General features: G+C 46.4%; 1 protein-coding gene across 4 annotated transcripts in view; it reads left to right on the top strand.

Moving 5' to 3' along the window:
• The window catches only part of ADAMTS17 (ADAM metallopeptidase with thrombospondin type 1 motif 17), a 352,557-nt gene that overhangs the window by 225,894 nt on the left and 111,432 nt on the right, over positions 1-15,231 (top strand). For all 4 annotated transcript variants that reach the window (XM_047864329.1, XM_047864330.1, XM_047864328.1 and 1 more), the window contains exons 13-14: positions 1,304-1,470; positions 9,556-9,683. In XM_047864329.1, the coding sequence (XP_047720285.1) occupies positions 1,304-1,470; positions 9,556-9,683 (295 nt within the window). The remainder of the gene's footprint in view (positions 1-1,303; positions 1,471-9,555; positions 9,684-15,231) is intronic.

The raw sequence follows: 15,231 nt of genomic DNA, 5'->3' as shown, positions 1-15,231 counted from the left end.
CAAAGAGCTGGAAAACAATGGCCCATGGACCAAATCTGGTTCATCACCTGGTTTTCTAAATAAGGTGTTATTGGCGCACAGTTATGCCCTTTTGTTTATGCATCATCTCTGGCTCCTTTTTTGCTACAGTGGCAGAGTTGAGTAGTTCCTACAGAAATATTCACCATCTGGCCCTTTGCCAAAAATGTTTGTAGAGCCCCTGGTGTAGACTTTTGTGACACAAAAGCCTGAGGACTTCTGCTGTGATATATCTCCCCTCATGTGATCAGAGGGTGGCCTCCAGTTGTCTAAACACAAGGAATGGCAAAGGGAGGAAAAGAAATACTTAGTATGAAATGGTTAATGTGTCAAAAATATCTTGCCAACAGGTAAATGCAATTTGTGAGAATCCATTGAGCAAAACAATTGTGATTTGCGTTCTTTTCTCTTGAATGCTCAATTTCAGTAAAAAGTACAGGGAGAAAATAGCGGTACTCCATCATGGTGATTTGGGTCTCGTGGAAATGAAAGGAGCCACTGAGGTTGCTCGGTTCAGAGCCTGATGGGGACACCCCAGGGCCTCATGGAAGCGGTGGGCAGAGCCACGTTTCAGCTACAGCTGGACCAGCGTCCTGTTGTTCCTCCTCAGTGCCCCTCACACACACGGGCTAGGCCAGAGAACACAGCTGAGTCTCCGGAACTGCTTAGAACCCCAGTCTAAGCACAGAGCTGGGACCCATGCCGTGTCATTGATCACATTTGGTCTCAACGCTTGCCCCAGCAAAGGTTGCAGAGCCCGGATCTGACCAGTCTCCACCCAAAGCCCATGAACAAGTTAATTAATCATTCTGATTCTTTTTATTATAAAGTAAACGAGCTATTTACTCATACTTAGCGACCTCCAGAATGTATGCAGGAGCCATTTAAAGGCCTTTGTTTTATAGAAAAATAAAACAAACAAACAGACAAACAAAAAACCCCACACACTAAAAATTCCCCTTTGGGTTGTCAGTGTTACAGATGGCCAAGTTTTAGGTTCAGATGAAAGACACAATTTGTGGATCTTGCCGAACTTATACTCACTGTATTCTATTTCCAGATGACCCTGATTTACAGTTCTTGGATGCATTTTTCTGATGGCTCACTTAAACATGCCGTCAGCACGGGGCTGGGATTGCCGAGATATGGTGTGTAAGAGCAGAGGGAGGGTGCTTTGGAAACTTTGCCTGGCCCCTCCCCCTTTTGGCAAGAGAGGCAAAATCCAAACGCCCCTGCTGTTTCCACAGCACTGTCTGGTTAACACGGACCTTTCTCTTCCTTCTAGCCCTGGGCCTGGAGGCACGCACTGCCTGGGCGCCAGTGTGGAGCACGCCGTCTGCGAGAACCTTCCCTGCCCCAAGGGCCTGCCCAGCTTCCGGGACCAGCAGTGCCAGACGCATGACCGGCTCAGCAGCAAGAAGAAGGGCCTGCTGACAGCAGTAGTGGTTGATGGTAAAGGCATATGGCACGTCCTTTCACAGTGCCCCCCCTTCTCCAAGAATGTAAACACCTCCTGGGAAAACCCACAGGGCCCCCCCTTCCCAGCAATCCATCCAACAGGACGCTCCAGTCCTGCTACCCCAGGCAGCAGTGGGCCCGCTTCTCGAGCAGTGGGGTTGAACTTGGATGACCCAGCCCTGGGAGATTTCTTAAAAGCAGCTGTGAGGCGGGCAGCAGACCAGAATTGTCCTGCACCCCCATTTGCAGCGAGGCGGGTGTGCTGGCGGCCTGCCGCACAGTGCCATGTGCTGAGGGGCCCAGGGCCAGCTTTGAGGAGAGCAAGGCTCTGCAGGGACAGGATGGTGGGTCTCTGTATCTGCTGTCTCTATTTCCAAGGTTGATGCTTTCTTGCATTTCTTTCTCGGTTCGTTTTGGGGTTGGCTTTTACTCTTTGCCTAGAGTGTTTGAAAAAAAAAAAAAAAAGTTTGGAGACCAGTTCACAACTCGCTGAAGACGATGATAGGCACAGGTCACATTTTCCTTCCAAGAGATTTCTCCCAACTCAAGGGAGGCTTCCCCATGGGCCGCTGCAGGCATTTCCAGTGGCTGATAAACTTCTAGGTGGTATATCTTGTCTGTAGGATTTGTGATGTCTATTTATCATTGATAAAGACTGCCTTCCCCCCCAAACTCCCCCCCACCCACCCACCCACCCACCCACACAGCCTCCTGTGGCCATGGCCTAGTTCAGGGTTTTTTAGACTTTTGTCTCCTGGAGATAAGACTGTATTGTAATGATGACAATATGGTCCTATTTGTTGTGCACATCATATGCCAGGCACAGGTTAGCTCTGCATACATCATCTCAATTAATATGCATAATGAGCCATGCAGAGAGGAGAGGTTACGGGTCATGGGACTTATCTGAGTGCCTGCAGCTGATAAGAAGCAGGGAGGGACCCCAGTTCTGGAGGAGGTGACTCAGAAAATAACCAGCTATCATCTGGCTTCCCATACTCGAGTAAGAGAGCATGACTTCAGAAGTGTCAAGTGAAGAGGCTTTAATAAGAACTGCAGTAACAGAGTCTCTAAGGCTTCTATAGGAGAATGAAGTTCCTGTGCCAGGTCTTAGGTTTCTTCTTTGTGGTTTAAAGAACTTCTAAAATCTACATGCTGCAGTCTGTTCTTACAGGGTCAAGTGTACCTAGCTGTAGGGGTAGACCCAGGCATCACAGGGAGTAATGGCCTCAGACCTGTCGCTTTTAACCCAGCAACCTGACCCACGTGCTTTGAACTGAGTTGTAAAATAACATGAGATGCTCTAAATCATCGCAGATAATACTGACCCGCTCAGCTATGGGCTCATTTAAAAGCATCTGGGAGCTCCCCAGACCTTTTCCTTTTTAAAAAAGAACACCACCGTTTGGAGCTGTGTGATTGTAGGTATACCATCACCTAACCAAGACTTCAAGAGAAGAGTGGCCTCCGTACCCTCAGCTGTTTCTGCAGACCAAGGAGAGAGGAGGCCGAGCAGACTCGCCCTCCCCAAAGGAACACATGCAGCTGGACGCAGGGGCTCGCCCAGGATCCTCACTTCTCTCTGCCCGGCCATTCCTCAGATGCAGGAAGACACAGGAGGCTTCCACATGTCACGAGCACATTCAAGCCCCTAATCTGGAGGGAGCAAACCCCAAGCAGAAGCTGTTTCCAGCACTGCAGTCAGTTCTGATGCGGAGCCGACTTGTTTCCAAACCATCAGCCATCCCAGCCTGCTGGGTAAAGACTCCTTAGGCCCTCTGTCGTGTCTTCTGCTGCTTGTCAGGAGCAAAAAGAGGTCAGATCTAAGAAAGACTCACCCATTTCCACCCAGCTATGCACACAGAGTTGTTATTCTTTCCTTGGTCTGCTTCAGCTTTCAGTTCTCTTTTATTCGATGCAGAAATCCCACTTAAATGGCTGGTTTTCCACAGATTTCTCCAAGTCCAGATTAAGCTTCTATTTTACTTGTAACCACTTTTGGATCACTGAGCTCTTTAGTTCTCTTATCATCACAGTGGCTGAAACTGATGTCTGCCCTGGAACCCCCTCCAAAGAAGCTTCTCAGGGCAGCGATTTGGGGAAGCTTGCCGGATTCAGAATATGTTCTTGCCCACTCACTTTTCATGTCTCTCTACCAAAACCATCAATAATTATAGCCAGAGTGCTACTGCCTTTGATCTGGAAAGTGCTACCCTATTTGATAAGGACAGCTAGCAGGCAGTATGCATTTTGTCTTTGAAGGAGGGACCCCAAGTTCAGGGCTTTGCAAGGGTAGCTTGACACCTCCTCCTCCGGGGTGGAATTGTCATGACTTCTTGCATATTTGGTTTCATTTCCCTGTCAAATATAAACAGAAGCCAGCATTTGTGAAAGGAGCATTTAACAAGGATGAAAACAAAATAATAAATGGCCAATTCAGAGGGCAAGGGGGAGAATACAGATTACAAGTGCGTTCTTCTCAAAAATCGGCTTATAAAAGGCCCAATTCTAGCTCAGCCGTGATGGGAACGATTCCTGTGGTCGGGCTCTGGGCTCTCTCGAAGCCCATTATGACTGCCCTATTCATACAATTGCTATCACTGCGGAATTCTTTGGCGAGTGACGCACAGTTCAAGAAAGGGGAAGCTATATTTTTTCTTTTTTCTCCTGCTGAAAAAAAAAAAGAATTCTTGCAGAGGTAGATTTTCCAAGAGAGGGTTCAGGACCACAAATCCATACCATCTCCAAAAGAAGACAAAGGCTCTCCTTAGAAAATAGTTCTGGGTGGGAAAGCCTTTAGACAGAAACCCATTGAGATGCCCTGTTGCCAGACCCACCCCATTTCTGCTTTCCCCATGGAATCTCATTTAAGTAGAAACCTTCAGGAGTTCAGTCCTTCCCGCCCAAGCCAGCAGGCCACATGCCCACTGAAGTGTCGGAGAGCTTGGCGAAGGCCATGTCTGGACGTGGAGGTGCATTCCCAGCGCCTCCCCGGCATGGCAGAAGCCACTCTGGGTCTTAGCCTTCCAGGGGCTGGAGGGTATGATGGTTAAGGACTCTCTGACTGCAGTCCGGCCAAGCTGACTCCACTTGCTTAATGAAACAGAGAAAGTTGTTGCAAAGATGAAGGGTGTCTCAGATCCCGAGGGCCCGGATGAGGGTCTGAGGCCAGGGCCTCTGAAAATATCTGAACCCCCTCTCCATGCCCACCACAACTAATGTGTTTGTGAGTTGTATCTTCCTGCCCCCCACCTTCAGACTGGCTTTCTCATGATTTGTCCACATGCAGGCTGATGGGTCACCCACAGCACCTTTCCTGATAAAGGACCTTTATCCTTTATCTGAGCGCTTTGGGGCCAGATATGGCCAAACATTTTTGGTGTTAGGTAACAACAGTATATCGACCGTATATTACTTAATACTCCCAGTGGAGCCCTGGAAAGCACCCCACAGTCCAGGGACGCATGTGATGTCTCTACCAAGTAATCCATGAACAATCTCTAATGAGGATACTGCACACTACCAACAGCCTCATGTCAGTCAAGCCTGGTTTGGCTGCCAAATGTGTTTGCCACAAATATAAGAACATGCTTGCAGTTTCCAGAGCTTTTTGGAATTCTGGATTATGGATAAGGGGGTATAGACTTATTTCAGATCCATCAATCATGAACAGACACAGCTGTTCCATATCAGAATTTAGTGCTGATTTTTTCAAGAGGGAGACTCTGATTGGTCTACCTGTGGCTACACTTCGTCTAATCAATTGAGGCGTGGCTATGAGGTTGTGGTGGAGAAAAAGAACTGAGTGGCACAACTACAGTCAAGTGGCTGCTTCTGGTCCAATCAACTAAGGCTTGGCTTTGGAGTCATGGTGGGCAGCTTTGGGGATAGGGGACAAAGCAGCCTCCTCAGCATGTACCCCCCACACACACAAGATAGCCAGCCAGAGCTGGAGTGAGCACTTATGATGGCCTCAAAATTCAGTGGTGTCTCCACCTTAGTAAGACCTTGTAACCACTTGGCAGAGAGAACAGCAAGAGTGCCAGTAGCCACAAGTGTCCTTTTCATCATGAAGCACCAGGAGGAGTCCTCCAGGCATCCAATGAGCAGATATGATCAGGTGGCCCTCAAGCCCCTGAGCTCATCTCCCCTGCCCTGTGTGGTTTCTTCATCAAAATATGAGTCCTGGAGACAAGTGGGCCAGCAAGAGACCAGGATTTACAGCAGACAGTCCAGCCTCAATCAGAATTTCATCTTGGCACATATCAGCCAAGAGGGACACTCTAAGCTTCTTTCTTTGGAGTGTGTGGTTGTATAGCTTTTAAGATTTGATCTCCTTCTGTACTAAGAATGTAAGATACTGTGCTCAGAGAAAATCACAGCACCTTATTTATCTGGAGGTTAATTGCCCATCCAATGGGAATATTCAGGGAATTTTGAGGGGCTTCTCCTCAAGTTTTATAAAGGTTGTCCAGAGTCCCTTTGGGAGAGAGTACTACACCTTCCTAGAGGTGTGGGTTACCCTAAATTCTGAGCACAGACCTCAGAAAAGGAGATGGACAAATGGAGTTTCAGTCTGAGCAAAGGAAGGAAGTGTTATGTCTGAACGCTGTTCTGGAGTCTGAGTGCCCCCAGACTTCCCAAGCCAAGGAGGACAGTGTCTGCAGGTGCAAGAGTCCAGTGTGGATGGAGTTGAGTATACTTTCTTGCCTGGGGTCATTGCTGAAAATCCTCCATTTGAGGTCAACCCCCCTGCTTTGGAGAATCTCTACTTTCCTGTTTACACCAAAGGGCCCCCAAAAGTCTTTACCCCTCGAAGTCTGGTCTTTCTAACTTGTCTCAAAAGACCCTCTACTTTTTCACCCAAATCCCATTTCCATTTCTGCTCAAGTCAGAGTATATTCAGAAGCCAGAAACATTCATGAAACTAGTGGTTTGTTTTCAGTAACACCATTTTGTCTCTTGGTTTTTTTGGCCCCCAGTGTCCGAAAGAAAACTAGGCTGGCACAAAGAGGCTAGGGTCTGGCCCTGCCAATCAAGGGACTCTGGGTAGCCTGTACCTTTCCTGAGCTTCACATGCTCATCTATAAGATGGAGCAATGACAGCACCCACCTGAAGTGCACAGGTACTACTTAGCATGCTGCCTTGTACACGGAATATAATTAATGTTATTTATGATTTTATCAAAATCATCACCATTATTACTGCTATTGTACAAATCACTTCAAAGCTCAGTTATGCCAAGTATTGAGGCAGTTTAAAGGTAAAATATGTAGTTTTAAGATTTCTTGGACCCAGGGGACCCTTCCTTCCTTACAATGTAACATTAGAGGAAGCCTACCTAGGATGTGAAGAAGATATACCCGTCAACTCAGACTGGGGGCTGTGGTGCTGCATTCTCCCAGTAATTCCCCAAGGTGCTCACAGGAAACCTCAAGGTCCCAAAGAGCACCTCAAAATTTTTGTCAGATGAGCCTCCCAGAACCTGATCTCAGTTTACATTTTAGTTTCCCATACCTCTTCCACTGGCTGCCTTCCTGGGTCATTCCACTTAAATGGAGGGACAACTGCCTCTAGCCTGCTAGCTGGGAAATGGGTCATTCTTTCCACTTAATGCCCTGTCCTCTGACAGCTCAGGTCTATTTCATGTGGCTTTTCACAGTCTGCCTCTTCTGGGATTTGCTGTGTACTTGTCCCTTAGACCACCAGGGCCTTGAAAAGCATATACTACTCATCTTTCTTTCCCCACAGTGCCACAAGAGTGCCTTGTGTGGCGGAGGGGCTCAATTCCTGTTTTTTGAATGAATAAACATTGAAACATCATTACTTTACTTACCTGGGAAACTACTCTTCACAGCAGTTTCCGCCCACAACTAACTGGAACAAACAAGCTGAACATTTCTACTGAACCTCTGTAGCTTCTCTCTAGTATTATAAGACAAGACATCCCACTGGGCATGTTGGTCAGCAGAGCTCCATGAGAGAGGAGCTTTGGAAAATGGAGGTGAGACATGAGAGAGGAGCTTTGCTGAAAATGGTGGTGGTTTAGTGAATGTCATTCAGTCATGAAAGCTGCAGAGCCTGGGTGAGACAGCACATCTGCTCTGACAAGAACTATCCAGCTGGAATGTCAAGGTCTTCTGAGGCCAAGTCAACTCCAGAAGCCTTTTTCTACCCCTGCTCTTCCTCACCTGAAACCAGTCGAAGGACCCAGTGGAGAAAGATCATGATGGAAACAAAGGGCCTGACAGAGGCAGCACAGACGTGCTGCTGTTTCTCTCTCTGGAGGTTTCCTTGCAAAATAATCACATAAACATCATTGGAATTAGGTGACACAGAGAGAGAAGGGTGCATTCCTCTTTCTCAGTTACATACGGAAGAACAAAATCCATTCATTTATTAAAAAAAGAATCTTGATTTTTCTGTTAAGATCAAGAATGAGGCAAGGATTTTTTTTTTCACCACTCCTTTACAACATCATACTGGTAGTCCTAGCTAATGCAATAAGACAAGAAAAGGAAATGAAAAATACACAAATTGGGAAAGGAAAAATAAAACTACCTTTGTTTGCAGATGACATGATGATTTATGTAGAAAATCCAAAAGAATCAACAACAAAAAAAACAAAAAAAAAATAGAAGAAAAGAAAAAAACTCCTGGAATTAGTAAATGATTATAGCAAGGTTACAAGATATAAAGTAAATGTACAAAAATCACTTTTGTGTATACCAGCAATGAGCAAATGGAGTTTGAAATTAAAAGCACAATACCATTTACACGAGCACCCAAGAAATGAAATATTTAGGTATAAATCTAACAAAATATGTATAAGATCTATATGAGAAAAACTCTAAGGAATGAATTTAAAAAATTAAATGGGGAGAAATTCCATGTTTCAATGGTTCATGACAAGAATCAATATTGTCATGTCAGTTGATCTTGTCAACTTGACCTATAGATTCAGTGCAATCCCGATCAAAATCCCAGGAAGTTATTTTGTAGATATTGAAAAACTAATTCTAAAGTTTATATGGAAAGATTAAAATATTTACCAAGTCCTTCTGCAATCCAGGTCCTGGACCTGGCCTGAGGACAAGAGAGAAAATCTCAGTCCCTTGTCCTCCAGGGGCTCCAAGTACTCTCAGTTCTTCAAATCCAAAGATAATAATTAAAATCCATCCCTTTCAAACTCTTTTAGCAATGGAACTCACCTTATAAGAAACCCTCTTGTATATGGAAGTTACTCAAACAATTATAAAACAATAGGATAATAGTTAAGGGCTTTAATGGAGGCATAAGCAAAGTGCAGAGGGAGATTCCATGTCAGAGATGGCATGAGAGGAGAGAGCTCTGGAGTAGAAGCTTCTAGGGTGATAGGAATCTCCCAGAAAGCTATGTGCAGAGAGAGGTTTCCAAGCAGAAAGAAGAGTTTTGGCAAAGGCATGAGAGCTTGTCATGTTCTAGGAGCTCTCTTGGTTCTGACATGACCCTTCCAAGTTGTCCTAGAGGCTGCTATGTTCCTGTATTTTACTCCTGCTCAGTTTCTTCCAGGACCTTCTTGCTACATATCTCAGCCCTGCAGTTTTTATCCAACAGCCAGTGGAGCACTAAAGCTTTTAGTAAAAGCCACTGCTGTAGAGACATCCATGGGGCTCACACCCCCCTCCTACCCAAAGGCATTCTGATTCACCTTCTCCCCCTTTCCAGCCCCCACAACAAGAGACGCTCCTAGTCTCACCCTTCATATATATTCAACTCACTTAGATGTTAGCACACAACAAAATGCTTTTTCAACCTGGTATTTTTAATGTCTTAAAGAAAAGGAAGAATAAGATGAATAAAAGCCCACAGAGCCCTCACCCACGTGTTGTTCACCTGTGCCTGAGGGTCTTTCTCCATTTGTTGTGTTGAGTGTCCCAAGGGGCAGGTCCATGTCTCTGAGCATGTGCCAGGTTCCTGTGACCTTTATTCCATGCTGACCTCTCATCATTTGGGCCACCATCCATATGCACCTGCACCTTGCATGGCCCACAAACCACTTCCCACATCAATGTCCACCTTCCCCTTTCCCTCCTCAGATAAACCATGTGAACTCTACTGCTCACCCCTTGGGAAGGAGTCCCCGCTGCTGGTGGCCGACAGAGTCCTGGATGGCACACCTTGCGGGCCCTATGAGACCGACCTCTGTGTGCACGGCAAGTGCCAGGTGACATGTTTTCCTTGTATCTTTGGTGGGGCTTTCTTTGGAGGGGAGCCTCCCTCACCCCAGAAGGTTTCAGGGAGGGGCAGAGCCCTGGGGAGGGAACGGATTTTCTCCATAAGGCACCCATGGTGCTGTCTCCGGCAGCTTGGCACCCCTCCCTCCCTCAGCAGTGACTGAGCATGAAGCTTATCTATAGGCCAGCTGGGAGTTGAGGTGGCTGGAAGAGTAGTGGCGACATCATAATCTCAAAAATCTTAAAATAACTTTAGCCATTCCGACGAAGGGAAGAACAGGTAGAATGCTAAGGTAAGACTGGAAGATGTATGTGCATGTGCTTTTGGACAAGCTATGTTCTGTTCAGCTATAAAAGATCTCATCGAGCTAAGCAGATTCCTTCACAGGTGGTTCAGTATGCTGAATTGAATGTGCTGGGAATTCAATTCAATATGCTGGCTTTGGGGACAACTGCAATTTAGTCCCCAAAGCCATCCTGGTGTTGGATGTCTGCAACTCATTAGAATGATGATAAGTAACATTCAAGAAGACAAAAGGAAAAAGAGAGGGAGGGAGAGGGGATGGGTAGAAGTGCACCTTCCACCTGCGTTAAATCTGCCTGAGCTGGGGGCTCACCTGAAGCTGGGCCCTCCTGACACAAGGCTCCCTGGCCCAGCGTAACGGTCCTATTTGTCCATCAGAATGGCCATCCTCCTGATGTGTACAGCAGCTGGAATTGGGGTAGGAGTCAAGAGGGTGTGTGCCCAGAGGGCCATGACTCAGATGATGCCACCCTCCATTGTGCTGTATGTGCCATATTTCCTGCTGACTCAGTTGGGTCTGCACCTGTCATGAGAGAGTCCTTGCCTTCAGCCACAGACATGTGCCCTCCTCATGGTTGAGGCCAGGCTGCCTCAGCTGTGTCCTCAGCAGGTGAGCCCACTGAGAGCCGGAGGAGGCGGTGGCTCCCAGAGCCCTCAGCAGGCAGATGGATAGCAGGGTTGCTGTGCATTTGTCACAGAAAGGAAAACCAGGGCTTGCCTCTGATTTTCACTCTTCCTTGTTTGGCCTTCATTGACCAGCAGCTGCAGCATGAGACTAATAAGCAAGGAGTCCACTGACCAAGGGCTTCTGAGGGGTCTTCTCACTTTGCTTGGAAAAGAGAAACTGCATCCCAGGAGCCATGTGGCTACTGATGCTTCGGGGCGCCCACACCTCCCAAAGTCAACACCCATCTCTGATGTCCAGATTCATGGAACTATTAAAAGCATGTAAAAAATTTTAAAGTCTAGGGGTCACAGGAGAGAGAAACTATTATTCCCCCTAACTATACTTACACCAGAAACCTGCCTCCAGGCCTGGGACCGACTGACCCCATAAGGTAGTGCGTCTTGTTTGTTCTCTCTGCTTCCCAAGCATGGCTGAGGGCAGCGTTTTGGAGACAGAGTAAAAGGGGAGGCAGGCAGCAAGACACACAAATGGAACCTCTAGGGTGATTCCTGGGGCCATTTCAACCCTAGTGGATTTTTTTTCCCTGCAAAGTCAAACTAGTCCCCAAACGGGATTTTCCAGAAAAAAAGCTTGACAATATCCAGACCCCTCTGGCCCTGCCTAGCTTTGTTATCAAATCCAGATATGCATGGGTGACAGGCACTAGGTGCCCAAGAGTCTTGGCAAGGTGTCCTTCTGGGGAAGGAGGCCGTGATGGTGGTGGAGTTGGACCCTCAGGGCTGCAGCGTTGTCATGGAGAATGTGCAGGGCCTTGGGGGGTGTGAACACAGGTCTTATCATTGTCACCAGAATGAGGAATTGCCGGCATTTCTCTATAAATCTGCTAGCAAATCAAGTGGAGGATTTTTTTCTTTCGTAACTTACACACTTACAGGGCCCATCCTACAGCGTGGCGATGAACATTTCTTTAGGGACAATTTTCCAAGTAAAAAGCACTTGTACCCTTTAGAAGGCACCATCTGAGCTACCTCTGGGCTGTTGCCAGCATCTTTTGCAATGTTCTTGCCAATGTGCAGACATTTCTAAGAGTCCTGAAATTTTCTGGCCAGTGGGGTCAATGTTAAGTGGCCAGACATGATTTCAGCTCTAAGTGATCAGTGCCAGTGGGTCCCTTCTGTGACCTTGGTTCTTTTTTTTTTTTAATGTTTATTTATTTTTGAGAGAGAGACAGAGCATGAGTCGTGGGGGGGGGGGGAGGGGGGAGGGAAAGAAAGAGAGGGAGACACAGAATCTGAAACAGACTCCAGGCTCCAAGCTGTCAGCACAGAGCCCCACGCACGGCTCAAACTTCCTAATTGGGAGATCATGACCTGAGCCAAAGTCGGACATTTCAGCCTATTGAGCCACCCAGGTGCCTCATGTGACCTTGGTTCTTACTGCATACTCTTCAATTAGGGAACTTCCCTGCGCCATGATAGCAAAATATCCAGTTTTTCAGTCAGAACAATATGGGTGAGATGCCACCCAAGGTCTCTACCAGGTCTCTGCCAGCCTTCAAGCCAGAACCTGCCCTACACTTGGGCGTGATGGCAGTAACATGGGTACACCTGCCTTACCATTCCCGGATGCCACCCCTTCCCTAACCCCCACCCCAGTCTCTCTCAAATGCCTCAAACAATCATTGCATTTACTGACAGCTGAAGTGAGACTAGCACTAACCAAGCACCACTGCTCAGCACAGGAGCACTAGGGCACACAGGTACAGACAGTGGCCCCTCTGGCCATGCTCTGTGGCAGGTGGGCAGGCTCATGCTCATTGGAGCCTTGCCCCACCCGTCAGTTCTCAGAACTGCCATCTCCTCTGCATGGATGTTCCCAAGTACCAGCTACCTCCAGGCAGCCCACCGGTCCTAGCAGGAAGACCACCATCCTGGTAGGTGGTGGGAGCATCCACCCATAAGCACCTCATGAAGTTAAATCCCTGCAAAACAACTCACTTTTTGACGGAAGTTAAAAATACCACCTGTGATTTTTCTAACAGCACTTATTCCTCTGAGAGAAACTATAAAGGTTAAATTTAGCCCCTTGGGGAGTCCATTCTCATAAGAATCCAAATGAGTAAAGTCAGAGTTAATAAAGTTTTATAAGAATGTTGAGCATACTTAAATAAGAGTATAAGAAATTAAATACAAGTACAGTATCGATACCTAGTTACAGTAATTGCCAAAGTAGAATGATTTGGATTCCGGTGGTACTTGTGAATGAGTAAGGCAAAGAAAATCCGTTAAAGAGAAGAATAGTAATAAAAAAAAATCTTGAGTTTAGTGAGCAAAGGATCTGTACCTATTCACCAATACTATTATCTAATTATATTGGATAAAAGGTAGAAATCATCCACATTTTATGTAAGACAGCACTTCCAGAAATACTGCCATGGTTCACTTACTAGCTTTTTCCTCTGTTCCCTTCAGCTATAAATTTTGCTATTTTAGGGTGGCAGAAGGAGTTCTGGGAAATTTTGAGAAGCACGGTGACGAGCTGGTAGGGAATGGAGGGGACAAGAGGCTCCCACATGGCATTTTGAGCAGATTCCACTAAGCTCCACAGAGCAGGCTGATTCAAACCAGAACACGAAACATGGAAATACCATTTTATTCTGCTTTTATGAGGACTGAGTGGAGTTTCATTTCAGCGAGTCACAAATTATTTCACATGCTGAAATGAAACTTAACAGCACTCATAAAAGTGGGAGCGAGCTGGGGAAAGAAACACAAACATTGTCTATTTTTCGGCAAGTCTGTATAAATCAGGACTCCCATCATCCGCAGTGTCTACTGTTGACCTGCAGAGACAAAGAAATCAAGTTCATACGTTTCAAATGTACAACTTCCCTCAGAGCTACTGACCTTCAGTCGATGAGTCAAAGTGAAGGGTAGATCTGAAGATAACCTGAGAGCAGGTACACTTGGCTATTCTTTAAGGCCTCACCAGTTCACGTACACTCATAGGCATCCAATTAGGGTCCTACTTCTTTGAGATCCTTACTTGTATGCATATCCTGGGCTTGATAAACACCCAAAAGACTTTCAGGTCCCATAAACTTCCTCGGTGGAGGGACTGTGTCCAATTATCTGTGCTCCACCAGCCGCTGGCTTGGAGGAGAGCCTTTGATTACATACTGAAAAGAGAACAGCAGTGAGTGGATGCATGGGTAGATGTCTCCCCTGCTCTTAGGACTCTAGTGATTCTGGAATCTGGAGCCCATTTCAATGAACCATTTTCACTGTCCCGTGTTTCTTGGCCTCCCATTTTGTGTATAGTGGTCCATTAGGCAAATAGAATTACTTGTGGAATTTAGGAGAATTCTAAGACTCTGGCCTCAGAGTCCCCCTGTGTGAAGAAGGAGGTAACAAACATATAGGAAAACCTAACAGGTGTTTGCGCTTACGCCTGTATTTCAACAACACCTTCCTTGTTGCTGCTTCTCCCCATGTCACAACACTGCAGTTGACATCTCTGAAGTGTGTGACTTTTGGTGCCGAACCTTTACTGACAGCAGTGCCTAAAAAGTCTGGAGTCATTCCCTGCACCCCCCTTTGTCTAATTAACTTCCCATTGCAACTTCTGGATTAAGCTGGCAGATGGAGCCTCACGTGGGACTCCGCTAAACCGATGGTAAATACAGAATACCACAAACCATGATGGTGAAAAGAAGCAGAGGCCCTTTGACAAAAGAAAGATACCACCTCTTTGTGGAGGGTGGAAGTGAATGGAAGTTTCGTTGAAGGAACAAAGCAGCCGAGGACAGAAATGAAACGAGGAGAGTCGCAATGGAAAAGAAAGCAGAATGCTCAAGGGAGTCTAGGACTTGAGAACAGAGTGTGGGAGTGAGGTGTGGGCTGAAAATTGTAAGAAGGCAAAGGGTCATACAACATGGCTGATCATGACTGGCCCTGCACTTGGAGCTTGATGGGCTGTTAGGTGATAAGCTCAATGCAAAGTATCAGGGGGCTCCTTTCCAAAGTCGTGTGATAAACTGTATAAGGACAACGGAGGCAGATGTGCGACCTCGGCACTTGAGCACACACTCACCCTCCTGAGTTTAAGGGTGAACTCCAGCTTTCCTCCCACCAGTCCCAAATAGAAGCCTGCCACATGACCCCTCCCACCCCCAAATATAGAGCCCTTTCAGTCTACCTTTCTGTACCTCATTCTCAAATACGAGTGGTCAACTGGAGATCAACAGCTATTTGAAGAAAACCAGCAGCAGGAACAAGAAAGACCAAGAAAAACAAACAGAGAAACTGACCCCGGCAGAAAATTGGGATAATCATAGAATTCTCCACAGCTAAATTATCAATCAAGCATGTGGACAAAATAATTACGAGACACAGAAGAACTTAGAAATTTTATTTTCCATGCATCCATTCTGAAGAAATTATGTGTAGTTTAATAAGACAAAGGTAAAGTGAAAAAAAAAAAGATAAGCACAGTAAGAATTGGTGCAACTAACACAGAAGCCCAGGAAACACTGGGTTGGGGGCTGTGCCGCTGGCCTAAAAGCATTCAGTTAAAATTAAAACAAGAAGTCAGTGGCATCCCTCCA

This window comes from Prionailurus viverrinus, chromosome B3 (genome assembly GCF_022837055.1).
Source record: "Prionailurus viverrinus isolate Anna chromosome B3, UM_Priviv_1.0, whole genome shotgun sequence".
NCBI classification, from domain to species: Eukaryota; Metazoa; Chordata; class Mammalia; order Carnivora; family Felidae; genus Prionailurus; species Prionailurus viverrinus.
This window is presented reverse-complemented; position numbering and strand designations above follow the sequence as displayed.